Source organism: Ovis aries, chromosome 7 (assembly GCF_016772045.2).
Source record: "Ovis aries strain OAR_USU_Benz2616 breed Rambouillet chromosome 7, ARS-UI_Ramb_v3.0, whole genome shotgun sequence".
NCBI classification, from domain to species: Eukaryota; Metazoa; Chordata; class Mammalia; order Artiodactyla; family Bovidae; genus Ovis; species Ovis aries.
This window is the reverse complement of record NC_056060.1, coordinates 34,046,972-34,061,423: the sequence shown is the minus strand read 5'-3', so window position 1 is coordinate 34,061,423 and position 14,452 is coordinate 34,046,972. Positions and strand designations below refer to the sequence as shown.

General features: G+C 43.1%; 1 protein-coding gene and 1 long non-coding RNA gene across 11 annotated transcripts in view; one reads left to right on the top strand and one right to left on the bottom strand.

Moving 5' to 3' along the window:
* Positions 1–420: 420 nt before the first annotated feature.
* LOC105608910 (uncharacterized) lies at positions 421–14,208 on the top strand. 8 transcript variants are annotated; one of them, XR_006060348.1, is made up of 7 exons: positions 1,452–1,576; positions 2,730–2,862; positions 4,027–4,249; positions 7,607–7,830; positions 8,999–9,074; positions 9,827–10,428; positions 13,540–13,788. It is a non-coding gene; the product is annotated as an uncharacterized LOC105608910 (long non-coding RNA). The 8 variants fall into 8 exon arrangements; XR_003589881.3 differs by lacking the exon at positions 2,730–2,862 and having other exon boundaries at positions 1,452–1,512; positions 13,540–14,208; XR_003589880.3 differs by lacking the exon at positions 2,730–2,862 and having other exon boundaries at positions 1,452–1,533; positions 13,540–14,208.
* Positions 11,723–14,452, bottom strand: part of BUB1B (BUB1 mitotic checkpoint serine/threonine kinase B) — a 56,936-nt gene continuing 54,206 nt past the window's right edge. For all 3 annotated transcript variants that reach the window (XM_042252264.1, XM_042252263.1, XM_004010443.5), the window contains 2 exons: positions 13,691–13,797; positions 11,723–12,276 (listed from right to left, as the gene is read on the bottom strand). In XM_042252264.1, coding sequence (XP_042108198.1) covers positions 12,045–12,276; positions 13,691–13,797 — 339 coding nt within the window. In that variant the 3' untranslated portion in view covers positions 11,723–12,044. The remainder of the gene's footprint in view (positions 12,277–13,690; positions 13,798–14,452) is intronic.

The following is a 14,452-nucleotide window of genomic DNA, read 5'->3' as shown; positions in this document are numbered from 1 at the left end:
CGTGGCTCCTGCAGTGGCAGATGGACTTTTCACCACTGAGCCACCTGGGAAGCCCCAAAGGAAAGGGTACTGGAGTTCAGAGACCAGTCAAGGGTCACCATGGGTCTTGGCCACTTTTGCTCATCCTTCCAAATTTCTGAGAGTGATAATCATTGATAGACATTGTTGATTCTGTTAGTCTCGTCTTCAGGGACTTTGGGAAGCTGACGCCTGCACAGAGTAGAACTCATTCATTCCTCTACGTAATGTTGCATGGATTCTTTTTTTTTTTTGACAGGGACTCTTGATTTGGTGAGAATTGCTGCCAACTGAGACCCCTGTCCTCACAGGTTGTAGAAAAGCGGAAATCTGTCAGCCATTGGAAGAAACCCTTCACAGGCTTGGCTGCCGCCTGTAGGGGGCAGCCGGGCAGACGCCTGCATTCTTGGGCCATTGCTTGGGTGCTCTGCACGCTTTGTTAGCCCAGCGGGTCACCTCTGCTGATCCCAGCAGGCTGAGCTCTTGGGGGCAGGAGCCCTAGCATGGTGCCCGGCACACAGTAGATGCTCACGCATACTTCGTTGAGTGAACGAAAGTGTGAGGAGGTTCTGTGCTCTGGCCCCCCATATACTTGGAACACAGTGAGTCATGGAGTTGCAGGGGACTCTCAAATCATCAGCCCTGCCCCGCCTTCCGCAGGTGAGGAAACTGCAGCCCCCAGAGATGAGGTGACTCAGCAAAGCCACACAGGATATTGGAGGCAGTCGGGACTGGAACTCAGCCTTCCTCCTCACAGGCCGGTGATGCTCCCTTTGCTGCCCCCGCAGGCCCGTTCTGCTGAAGCCCCAAGAGTGAGGTATCTGTCGTTCAGTCCAAGGCAGCAGTGGTGCTGTCTCTGTGGGTTTTTCTGTCTTTTACTCTTGGCTCTCAGGGAGTGGCAGCGTGTGAATCGGCCTAGATGGTGTCCTTACAACTAATTAATACAGTCTTTCACTTCTCTCCATTTTACTGTTGAAAATGGTGATATTCTTAAAGCCTCAAAAGCAACTTGTCTGGTAGGCACCATTTTGGTGAGTCAGGTTCCACTGGATTGAAAGCTTACACCGAAATATCCCACCGAATGGCTTTAAACAAATCATCTGGGAACTGGTTTGGAAAGGCCCTGTAATAGCAAAGCCCTCACATTTTCGTAGACAAATGCTTCCCAGGCTTTCCTTAAGAATAACAAGTTTCAGAAACAAAGTCTAGGGTTCTAACGTGTGGGAAAAAATGCCCTTTTACTGCCAGCTTTTTCTAGCTCTTCAGCTTCTTTCCTACACTTCCCGCCTCCTTTAGCTGTGTGTATAGAGGGTGCTTCACATAGGCCTTCCTGACGGCTGTGCGGGCCTGTCTCCACCTGCCTACACTCGTCAGCACCTCTTGCCAAAGGGCCAGGAAGGGAGGAACAGATCTGCCTGCCCCACTGCCGTCCCAAGCTGGGGCAGGCTCCGGAAAGGAAGGGCTGGGACGAACGAGCAGCTGTCATCACTGGAGGTCCGTGTCCTGCATTCCAGGGTTGGTGTCGCCTCAGAGGTAGCCCTCAGCCCGCAGCCTCCAGGTCAGAAGTAGGGGCCCCACCTTCAAGAGATTTTCCCAAATGGCTTCCCACAGGGCAGGTGGGGTTCTCGTAGCAGATGCCTCCAGAGCCCCCACCCACCCTCCAAGGTGCTGGTAGCAAAAGGGAGAAGGACCAGCCAAGTCCTGGGGGTGCTGAGTGGAACGGAGCTTAAAAGGCCTTGTCATATAAGGGTGCTTGGGCCCTTACTGTGCCTCTCCTCCCGCTCCACCCCGTTTCCCTCCTGTGGGGGTGGAGTGGGGCGAGAAGCCCAGGGTAACGGGCATGCCCTGGTGGTGGAGCAAGGTGTGTGGAGAATGCCTGGCCGGGGGCTGTGAGTGTGACTGGTGGGACTCTCCACCGTGCTCCTGGAGTAGGAGTGCCTGCTGTTAGGGACTTTCTCTAGGAATGCTTCTTCAACAAAGGTTCGATGCAGGATACAGGATGCTTGGGGCTGGTGCACTGGGATGACTCAGAGAAATGGTATTGGGAGGGAGGTGGGAGGGGGTTCAGGATTGGGAACTCATGTACACCCGTGGCGGATTCATGTTGATGTATGGCAAAACCAATATAGTATTGTAAAGTGAAGTAAAGTTAAAAAAGGAAATTGGAAAAACTCAATTTGACTCCAATAGGAATTACTATCCGGAGAAGGCAATGGCACCCCACTCCAGTACTCTTGCCTGGTAAATCCCATGGACGGAGGAGCCTGGTGGGCTGCAGTCCATGGGGTCACTAAGAGTCAGATACAACTGAGCGACTTTACTTTCACTTTTCACTTTCATGCATTGGAGAAGGAAATGGCAACCCACTCCAGTGTTCTTGCCTGGAGAAGCCCAGCGACGGGGGAGCCTGGTGGGCTGCCGTCTATGGGATCGCACAGAGTTGGACACGACTGAAGCGACTTAGCAGCAGCAGCAGGAATTACTATTGCTGCTGGCCGACAGCCTTGCTGCCTGGCCACTGCCCTTCTGGCCTTGACAGAAGGCCCTGCACCGGCCCTCTGACTAGAAGTAAAGTAGGAAGGCTCGGTTCTCCCTGCTTGTTAGATCACTGAATCCTTAAAGCACCAAGGGGGAGGTATCATTATCCCAATTCATACAGATGAGGAGTCTACAACTCAGAGTGTTAAAATAACTCTCCTTGAATCAGCTAGGTGGCGGCAAAGCCAGAGTCGGCATGCAAGCCCTGGCCTCAGCTGTGACACCCTGTGCCAAGGCAGGAAGCTTTGGCGTGACTGTTTCCGGGGGACACTGCACCCTTCGGCTGAAGGGGGCCACTCAGTCAAGGTCTGGCCACAACCTGCTCTGACTGGGCTGATTGCTGCCTCTGGCTGACTTTCACTGCTATGTGGCAAGGACACAGACTTAGAATTCAGGAGGGGCCACCCCTAGTTCCCAGTTCAGTGGCTGGCAGCAGGTCCAGCAGTGGCATTTCCCAGAAATGAAACTTCCTGGGAGCAGCCTCGATGGGAGGGGCTGGACCCCCTCTGTCAGAGCAGGGAAGAGGGACTAGAGGAAACTTCACTTGAGACACAGCTAAAAAGAAAAGCCTTCTGTCAGTGACATGGGCACCCCTTCTCCACTCGGGCACATACAGCTTTAGAGGTGAGTAAGGCTGGTCTCTGGAGGCTTTAGGGGATTAACCCTGAAGCGTTAATGGTAACATGGGGGCTGGCTCAGAAACTGGTCAGAGCAAAGTTGCAAACCGCAGAGTCCCAAGTGCACAGTGATGGCCTCTGCCATCCCAGGCCCATTGCCCCAGGAGAGCCTTCCAGACACACCTGAGCTTCTGCTCAATGAGCAAGGGCTAGTGATAAGCCTGGCAGCACAGGGGAAAGCACATACATGGAGGGTTCCTACTGCCTCAGTGACTGCCAAAACACTCATTTTCTTGAGCACACGTTAGAGGCTATGCACAGTGCTAAGCCCTTGCCACACATTAACTCATTAAATCCTCCCAACAATCCAATTAATGAGTCCTTTCAATAAATAGCTATTGAGTACTTGCTAGGTGCTAAGCTCTGCGCTAGGCGCTAGGGATAACTTTGTGGAGAAGTCCCTGTCCTCATGAAATTTACAATCTAGCTGGGAACTATTAACTATCTCATTTTAGAGGTGATGAATCTGAGGCCTCCTGAAGTTCTTGCTTGGTCTCTAAGTGACAGGGCAGGGGTTTGAACCCAGGCAACGTTTCAGAGTACAGGGTGGTGTTTTCCTACCAAATTCTGTCTTTTTTTCCTTCCCAACACCACCCATGCACAAGACACTACCAGTCGCCTCTCTAAATCTATCTCATATCCCCCTTCTGATTTGCTGGAAGAAGCCCAGCTTATTTGCATGTACCCTCTTCCCCTTCCTGTGTGCTCAGGGAAGGGCTCCTCCCTGGCACCAGCCCTGGGGGTAATCTCAATTAGTTTGAACCAATCTTGGTAATTTCCTTCTTTTTGTCAGGGACTGGTTTAGACCCTAGGCATGTGACAATCCAGACAGGAGTGCAAGTTTGCTGAAGAGTTTTTGGGAAGAATTTCCTTGCGCTGCTCCAAGCTGTCTGGCTTGCTGTGGGAGCCAACTGGGTTCCAGAAGGGGACCAGCCTTGAGGACAAAAGCCAACATGCAGAGAATGGAGGAATAGGGAGGAGCGTGGGTCTTCTGTGAACTGCTGGGCTTCAGGCTGGTATGTGAGATAACAGATATTCTTACCCCTTATGCTAGTTCAGATTTTCTGAGTTTTGCAGCTGAAAACTACCTGATACAAGCTCCAATCCCTGCCATGCCCTGATGACCCCGGGACACCCATGCTGGCCCTGCCTTCTTCAAAGTGTCCCAACACATCTGCTCAACTCCTTAGCTCTTGGTCAAGCCTTACCTTGAGATGTCCTTTGACATATTCCCCTCTATATTCTCTTAGCCTTTAACCTATAATATCCTGTTCCACTAATTAAATTATAAACTCTCTGAAGGGGGAGAGCATGCCTCTATTTCTTTATATCCTTCATGGTGCCTGACATTAAAAGTGGATCCTCAGTAGAGTTTATATTTATTGGCTAATCATTTTTGCCACATTCCAAGAGAGTATTTGCTGTCCTGAAGAGGGTAAATGAACATGTTCCAACAAAGAGCAGAACAGGAGTCAACAGGTTGCAGCTCGAAACCTGAGTGAATAGGAATGTCAGGTATCTCCACTGTGCTGTAGAGTCCACGACGGGTTACACTGGCTCTGGCTGCCTCCTGTACCCAGCTCTGGGCTGACTGCTGGGCAGACAGAGATGAATCCACTGCTTACCAGGAACCATGGGACTTTCAAGTTTAGCAACCATATTGTGTTAATTCTCACAATAGCGCTTAGCACTAGTTTACAGATGGCAGACTGACCCACCCTGATCAAGCAGCCAGTGCGGAGACCTGGGGTTGCAGCCCAGGTTTTCCAGTTCATGAATCGAACTCATAGGACGCCTTGCGTTCTAGCTTTCCTTTTTCCTAGCAAGCAAGTGGTCACTTTTCATCCACTGGCTCAGGGGAGGGATGCAGCAGAAGGTAATATAGAAATGGTTCTGAAAGCCTAAGCTCTAGCAGCAAGAGTCTCAGGAAGAGACTAAATATCTTGGCCTTAAATGGGGTGAGTAGCCCCTGTGCCTAAGCCAGAAGGGGTTTCCCCTGGTGAACGAGAGGCGAGGGCATAAGAGTGAGATACATCTACAGATGGTTAAAGAAGAGGGAATCTGCATCCGGCTTCCCACCAGTGTGGGCAGCAAGACCCTGCCTGATATGTACCACCAGGGCAGACAGGACTGAAACAGCCCTGTGGGGTGAAGATGAGACTAGATGGACCTTCCTGAAAGCTTAGAACTTGGCTGATCTTGAGACTGTTTTCTTTAAGTACAATTATTTGGTTTCCTGAAGGTCGCTCCCAACAGAAATAACTATTTCTCCTTTAGAATACAGAACATCATGTTTCTTTCAACTGCCTTTATTATATTACAGATTTAGCTGTACTCTGTACAGTAAATTATAGTAAGGCCCTAATCTAGCTGAGGTTCCAATTTACTTGAGAAGTTTCCAGAGGACTTTGGACCACGTTAGAACTAAACCAATATAAACATCTACAAGCATCTGTACTAAAAGCTTTATTTAGTTCTAAATACTCCGTAAAGTAGGCGCTCAGGTTATCTTCACTTTATAGAGGACAACACTGGCTCAGAGAGGATAAGTAACTTGTTCATTGCCACACAGCCGGGATTTAAACCCAGGCATTCTGGCCACAGAGGCAGCATCTCTAACCTCCAAGCAGTGGCACCATAGGCAGGGGGCCACCTCAATATTGAGGAGATTCTGGTAGGTCTTATTACCCCTGTGAAGCTGACCCCCTATAACGTGAGCACCACATATAAGTTGTAACTCTACTATAAAAAGATACATGTACACGCACCTATCCAAGGCAACTAATGGTGTAATGCAGCCAGGAGCTATGGGGCTACCCCAGCGGCCTACCCTACTTGTCCACATGCTAGGTAGGGAACTGGATGTGCCTGCCTGGGTGAGTTCTGAGCGAGTGGCTTCCTTATCTGTTCAGTGACAGGGTAGGTGATCTGGAAGGTCTCTCCTAGCAATGCCAGTTAACTTCTGTCTGCTCTGCCCAGCTCATATTTCTGCCTGCCTGATTCCTTCAATTCTCTGGGACTCCTTGACTTGCTGTACCACACACTCACTCACCTTTAGCTGTCTCATTTCCTGGAATGAGCCAGTCTCACTGAAGCTTCATGTGTCATCCTTTTCAGTATTTTTATCACTTCATTCTAGAATCACCAGGTTTTTTCAATTCTGTTTTAAAAATGCAAAGGCAAATGTATATTCATCTTCCTGTTCACAGATTTTAATGGGTATTTGTTTTTATGAAATGCCATCTTCACTTTGCTAATTGTAGGACTGAAGCAATTAAATGTATCACATGACCAGGCTGGTAAGATTAAAGAAACATACACAAAGTGGCATACTAGAAATGAAAGTGAGAGGATTCCAGACACATCTGCAGCCTAGGAGAGATTTTTCCTCCTCACCAAGACTCTGATATAACTAGTTTATGAACTTGTGGCCACATTTTTCACATTTTAATTCACTATTTTTTTTTTAACTCTCTACATATTTAATTCACTCCTAATGTCTACGACTATATAAGATTAATAGACAGTCCTTGCTCACAAGGGGTTTGAGAACTAGCAGTGTGATTGGGCAACCACTGCTTCCCATGGAGAAGTCAATTTGAATTAGGGGTCAACACTGCTAGGGAGCTGAGACTTTGCTGTAGGAACCTCTAAAGAGCAAGACTATTGGAAGTAGTATGCTTTGATGGAAAAAAGTATGTTTACAGACATTTAGCCTGAGTTTATTAGTTTGTTCTTTTCTTAATCATGCTATGTCAATCTGTGGAAATTCAATGACCTTTTATATGAAACCTATGTTTTTTGTTTTGAAAAAAGTCAAATTTTGTCATACAAACCCCAGTTCAGACATAGGAAGTTGCAATAGTAGGAAGATGCTAATTTTAGAAAGAGCATTTTGAATAGAAAATTATAAAATATTTGAACATGTATGGATTTTTAACATACCAAAGATGGAAGTTTAGATGTATTATCTTCAGTAATGTAAAACTGCTTTTACTCTCTCATTTTAATTACAAATTGATCTTTTTTTAATATTTGGATGATAAAGTCTCCTAAATTTCCTGCTTAAAAAAAAAGAAACCCAACATTTATTAGGGCTTTTGTTTTTTTAATGTAGAGAAGGGAAAAAATGACAAAACCATAGCCCATAATTTCTTAGCCTAGATTATCCCACAGACATAAAAGAAGTGATCAGAATGTTCAAAGTGCTCAGAAATGCACAATTGAAAAGTACAAGCCTTTATTCATTCCTCTCGCTGCCCCTCTCCTCAAAGACAACCACCTTCTCCCCCTCAGTTTTTTTTTTTAAACATAAGCTGAAATGTGTAGAATTCTACTTTCAAAGTCTAACTCAGGTTCTGCCATCTCTACAGGCTCATGCCAAATTGGAAGACGTGGGCTTCAGCACCAATGCCCAAGCGCCACCGCCACCTACAGAAATGGTCTGATTTTACCTCTGCATTAGTCTCAGGCGCCTCTTCTCCCAGGGTTGGTTGCACTGATTACCCCTGTGGGACTCATGAGACTTGGAGGCAGGAAGGACAGCTATTTCACACAGTGCTTCATCTTTGAGCATCTGTGCCAACACTTCTTTAAGGTAAAATCTTAGGAAAAACTTCTCCGATTTAAATTAAATATTGCCAAATCACCTCCTAGTAGTGTACCAATCTGCACTCCCACTAATAACATCTGAGTGCTTATTTTCACTCACCCTCACAAATACAATGTTCAACCATTTACGATGTGAATGATGAAAATTTCCCATTTGTTTTGCGTTTTAATTAGAAATGAGAGTGAACAACTCATATGTTGGCCATTGAAGTGTTTTTAGTGAATTGTTCATAACCTTTGTCTATTTCTACTGGTTTTCATTTTTTCAAGAGTTCTTTGTATCTTAGGTATAAAATAGTGTTTTGACTGTGCTCTAGGCACTGGGGTTAAAACAAAGGAAATCCCTGCCCTTAAGGAGCTTAAATTCTAGTAGTGGGATACAGGGGGAAAGGATAAAATACATTTCTATATACGCAATGGAAAAGGTAGGTGATAGGTGTTATGGAAAAAATAAAGCAGGGTAAAGAACGATAGAGTAACAGCAGAACAGCAGTGTGTATAAGGGTAGGCGTGGTATTTTGTACAGAACAGCTAGGGAAGGCCTCTGATAAGGTGGCGATCTGAGAAGACACCTGAAGGGGAGTAGGGGAGTAATGCATGTGAAATTATGGGAGAGAATATTCCAAGCAGAAGAGATGGAAAGCTAAAAGTTCATAAAGGAAACTAGTTGGCATGTTTAAGGAAGAGAAAGGAGGTGGGCATGGTACAGTGGAGTGAGGAAGGAAAAGGAGTCAGGGAAGAGGTGAGGGAATGGCCAGGTTAGACCTGGCAGGGTCTTGCAGGCTGTGAGAATTCTTCCCATTCTGAGCTATGTGACACTAGAAGCCACTGGAGTGTTCTGCTTTGACTGGAGGTGGGGCCGGGCGGGGAGCAGAGAGACTAGTCATAAGACCTTGAGATAATGCAAGTGAAAAAATGCCACAAACATGTGGCCAGTGATTATTCCTAGTTTGAGCTTAGAGTTTCTTTTTTTGGTGGGGGCGAGGGGAGATAGGTGACTATGTTAGGTTTTGTTTTTTTATCTATTATAGTAATAAATAGCAATCTTCTTAGTTTATTCTTGGTTTTATATCACAGACAAAAAATTACAAAGTCATCTAGTATAGTTTCAGCTTTTTACATTAATGTTTTTGATCTAACTTTTTTTTTTGTAGGTAGCTGTGAAACAGGAAAGACTACTGCATATGGCAGGGCAATGTATTCACTGCACAAGCGTACCAGGCTGAACGGGTAAGTGGGGACTGCAGTCCAGTCAAGCTATGCTGCGTAGGAAGGGACTGAATCCACTAGGAGCAGCCTTTTTCTAATGTGCACAAGGGTGCTGTATGAGTTAGGGATTCCCAGGTGACTCAGCGGTAAAGAATCCACCTGCCAAGGAGATCTGGGTTCACTCCCGGGGTCAGGAAGATTTCCTGGAGGAGGAAATGGCAACCCACTCTGGTACTCTTATTTGGGAAATACCAGGGACAGAGAAGCCTGGCAGGCGACAGTCCATGGAGTCGCAAAGAGTAGGACACAGCTGAGCTTGCGTGCACACTTTGTGAACTAGTGCTGGTACTGGTTCATCCTCTAATTAAGTTCAAACTCTAATCCGTGCTTCAATACCAGTTACCTGAACTGCCACCTTTATCCTATTAAATATTTGTAGCTTCTTATATCTTTGGTGGAACCAAGAACCTCATTAAGATTGAAGTTTGCCATACTAAATATATTTTTTTAATGCATTTTCCTCACTAGGGAAGTCTTAATTTTAGAAGCCAGATTGGAAGCAAATTTGGTGTAAAAGTTGGTGAGGCTGGAGGAAGAATTCCTCTTTTTCCAAAGCAATAGAAGCTGTCTTTGCTTAAAGATTTTAGCCTAAATACAAGAGTCATTTCAAAGAGCTTTTTGCTAACCCTCTGAAAGGCTTTCTTATCTATCTTGAGATAACAGCCCAGCTAACAGTCAAAGTCCTAATGCTATAGGAGCTCTTTTATTTCCAGATTCAAGTTTGGCAGCAGAGCACCATGACTTGGGTGGAAGCTTTCTTGTGCAACTGTCACAGGGGGTGAAGACTCTAACAGTGGAAGAAAATCAGTGGATGTACACTTTGTGAATGGTGAGGCACTGTATTTCCATGGTTTCTTTTCAAACAAAAGTGAAAATCTTTTCAACTGTGTTCTTTTCCTCAGGTCCATCATTACACTATCACTGCCTTAGTGAGACAAGAAATAACCATTTGAAGGAAGCCAAATAGAGGCTTCCTTCTCTCAAGACAAACAGCATAAACTATAAGGAAGAGGCAAACATGCCCACTTTATAGTTTTATGCTCAGGCTAAGAGAAAATGAGGGCTTCCCTGATGGCTCAGACGGTAAAGCGTCTGCCCGCAATGAGGGAGACCTGGGTTTGATCCCTGGGTCGGGAAGATCCCCTGGAGAAGGAAATGGCAACCCACTCCAGTACTCTTGCCTGGAAAATTCCATGGACAGAGGAGCCTTGTAAACTACAGTCCACGGGGTCGCAAAGAGTCGGGCACAACTGAGCGACGTCACTTCGGGTCACTTCAAGAGAAAATGAAGACATCACAGGTTCTAACTGACCAGGTAATATTTTCTTCCCTCTACAAACAAAGGATTGGAAGGGATGGGGAATGCAGGAAGAGGCAGCAAAACAGTTCCAAGTTCCCTAATAAATTAACTTCCTCAGATTTCCCTCCCTCTCCTCAGAGCAGACTTTCAGAAATAAAGCTTTATCCATAAAGCAGTGCTTTGTCAGTCAGGCTGTCAAGGCTGCTGAAAAATTCACTAGATGGAAGCTAAGCCTATGTTAAGAAAGAATCTAAATTTACCATCCAGCCTCAGAGTAATGACTTTACATGTCAAAGCGGTGGATTGAGAAATCAAAGAACAGCAGAGGGATAGATGGGTTCAGTTACATAAAAGATACAGTATATAATTTTATATCTTTAGTTGTACAAGAAACAAACATGAAAATGTATCAAAAGTCATATTTTGGTTAAGAGCAAAAATTTCTAAGTTGACTATCCTTCAGATGCAAGTCATGTTTCAGTGCTTCAAGTATATATGCTTAAATATTTTTAGTTAAGATATACTTAGAATCTTCTGCTTTCCAGCAATTTTAGAGCAGTAACAGTGACAACTAGAGTTAAAAAGAAAAAAAAAAAAAAGGCACCAACATAAGAGGCACATTTGATAATTTTGATATTTAGATATGAAATAGTTTTCACTGCCCTTTCTACTGATTTTCTTCCCTATCTCCAAACCTGATGTAATTCAAGCTTCTGTTTAGTGGTCTAATACTTTATCTAGACCTATGCACTCCCAAATGAGTCCATGTGTCAAAGTCATCTTTTTATTCTAACATTCTGCCCCTTCAAATTTTTCAAATGAAAAACCTTCTTCTAATCCTTCATTAACCTTGCTCCTAACAAGTCATTTTGCATGTAACAGAATGATGATCATTCCATTTCTGAAAGGTTGCTATAAGTCCATTCAAAACCTTTTTTCCCCTAACTCACACAGCCCTTATCAAGAGGCCCAGCAGCAGCAGCACCACTAGATTATATAAGTAGACCAAGGGGCACGGTGGATAAAAAAATGAAAACATTAAGACATAATAAAAACAACTTTACCACTTGAAACTTAAGAAAATTTGGCCTTGTATAAACCATTTAATCTACTTTTCAATCTAGACCATTTAATGGAAAGTCCCGAACACCTTCAGGAATGGTTGGCTATTCTATATTATTATGATCCTATAATACCAGTTGCAAGTCTAGAATACACAAATTTCCATGGTAAAGTAGCTCCTGTCTGCAAAATAAGGCTATTTATTATCTTAGTTGGCAAAAAGTAGATGAGATGTTAGAAGCACAAATTTAACAAATACTGGTTTATTATTTACAAAATACATAGTGATCATAAGGATACATGTTACAAATTACAAATGGGAAGAGTACAAGGAAAAGTTGAGGCAAATGTGTTAAATGACAGCAAGGTACCCATTAATATTGAGTCCATTTAGAATAAAACTGTTCTTTGTTAAGCTTAGTCAAGGCCAAGAGTAGGTACATTGTTGAGAAGAAAATGCCAGTTACCTAGAAATATACTTCTATCAAAAAGTAGAAAAGTATTAGTAGTGTACCTAAATTAAACCACAGCATACACAGATCCAGCATTCCACAGTACAACCGTTGATTTTAGGCAGGAATCTGTGAGAGGCTTGACTGCCTATCTTGCTGCAAGAGGAAAGCCCCAGGACTGATTAACTTCCCCACTTTCCAAAAAGCTTTGTTCAGGTGACTTTGGAATGTGGTGTCAAACACCCCATTCATTTCTGCTGCAAGTTCCCCCAGAACAGACACTGTGGACTCGTCACTGGCATTCAGAATCCGCAAAAAGAATTTATTCCACAATTCACCATCTTTTAGCCTAAAAATATATAAAACCATTTTCATCAAGATTAGGCATATAGGAGTTTGAATTCTTTCTGTGTTTAACTCAATGGTACATTTATGCACCAACATGGTTTAAGGTAATACCTAACTCTAGGGTTAGAGATCAAGTAGTGTCCTTTGAAAGCGCAAGGTGAAACTACAAAAAAAAAAAAAAAAAAAAGACTACCACAGTGGGAAAAGTTATAATACAATGAACACACCTAAAGGGAAAGAAAATCTTTCATTTGAATCTATAAATTTCCTCCATGTACTGAGATGCAGCACTTCTACAACTAGAAGAAAAACAAAATTTCTCTCCTCTCCTCTAACTTTCCTAATGTCTAGGTCATTTAAAAAGATGACAGCTTCCTCTCTCCCCTTGCCCAGTAGTTCATTATCTTTACAACCTTCGAAGAATCTTAAGCTTGACTGAAGAAACTACTGCTTAAGTCTATGATGTTTGTATTAAAAAAATAATTTTTTTTAAACAGATAAGCTTCTATTATTGTATAAGGCAAGGTTGTTAGAAAATCCCACCTGCCCCTACCTGCTTCCACTTGTGTAAGACTCATCTAGGACCATAACCAACTGGAGATACCTAACTCTATCCTATGTTATGCCTTAATTATATTTCAAACCCATTTTGAAAGTATATGTTAGAGACAAATAAGACTGGCCAATTCTGAGTAAAGAAAAACAACAATTCAATTGTTGGGAGGGGAAAATGGAAGTAAAGTGGTATTAAAGTATCAATACTGATTTTTCTTTTAACTAAAGAATCTATTAGTAGGTGATAGATTGTTATACTTATTCTGGGAAGTTAACAGCTATGATAAGGTAAGATGGAAGATGGGATATTTATCAAGTATTACGAGCAGGCTTGAGGGAATACTAAGGTTCTAAGACCGAGCAACTCTTACTAAGAGAGCATTTACTTCCTCACCAAGGAGATTCAATTCTCTGCTTTGGTTTTATTCATTCACTAAATAAATAATAGCCTAAAATTGTGTAATTTAGAAATTTAACTCTCTTCAAGAGATGCTTATTACCTTTTCATAAAAGCAATTAAAAAGGGGTATAAGACTAACACCAATTGGTTAGAAATTATTCTCACAAAATGTTTCTATTAAGACGTCTAAACTGAGAGACTTCCATAGTCAACCTATATGTCGTATTTATATATCTAGGTTCAAAATAATGTCCTGAAGCTGAATAGTTTGATTCCCTTTTTATTAATAATTCCTTTGTCCTACACAAGGTACTCCACTGAAGATCTAATGAAAACTGGTTAAAATTAATGAAATCATGGCATTTGGATTAAGAAACCAAGCTGTCAAAGCTGAGAGAGCACCGGAGAGAAAGAGAAGATCATTTGGACAGGCAAAGATCCTGAAATCAGCAATACTTACTCAGAAATATTTTGGCTAAGTTTCCAGAGGGACCCATCCCAGAAGACCTGTAGGTGCTCCTTGAACAATAATAAATGCGCTAAATCTGCTACACCAAACAGATCTACCTGAAATCACAAAGAGCACTATCAGCTAAAATCACTCTCTGCCACTATGATGCCAGTTTATTTATACAGGAAGTTGACAGGCATTACAGTGCTTAGCTCAGTTTATTTTATGACATACATTTTAGTAGACTGTTCTTATCCTTACAGTGAAGGGAGAAACTCCCCAAAGAAGTGAGCAGCAGAGCCAACTCTAGGAATTATCCTTAAGAACAAAAATATCTGGACTGTCAAATGCAAATTTGTATACCTACTAAATATGCATGGACTCCAGCTGTGATCTAAATGTGTTGCACGTGACTAGTTCACGGTTATGCTATATATTCAATCAGCAAATGCCATATATCCAGAGCTAAGTCAAAAGGGATTTTTGCATATAATGCCACCATATAAAACAGTTTACATTTGTCCTAATGTTCTTTTTATATACTTTATTTCATTTATTCCTCACAAGAGTTCTAATGTACATATAGCAAACTATTATCTTTATTTTACAGAGAGGATCACAGAAAATGATTTACAAAATACAACACAGATAAGTGGTAGAAACGGCCCTGACACTTAGGCTACTGAGTTAGTCATGTGTCTGCACGTGTATGTGTATATTCTTCAGTGTTGTGACAGAAAAACGGTACATTTTGCTTGACTTGGTGATATA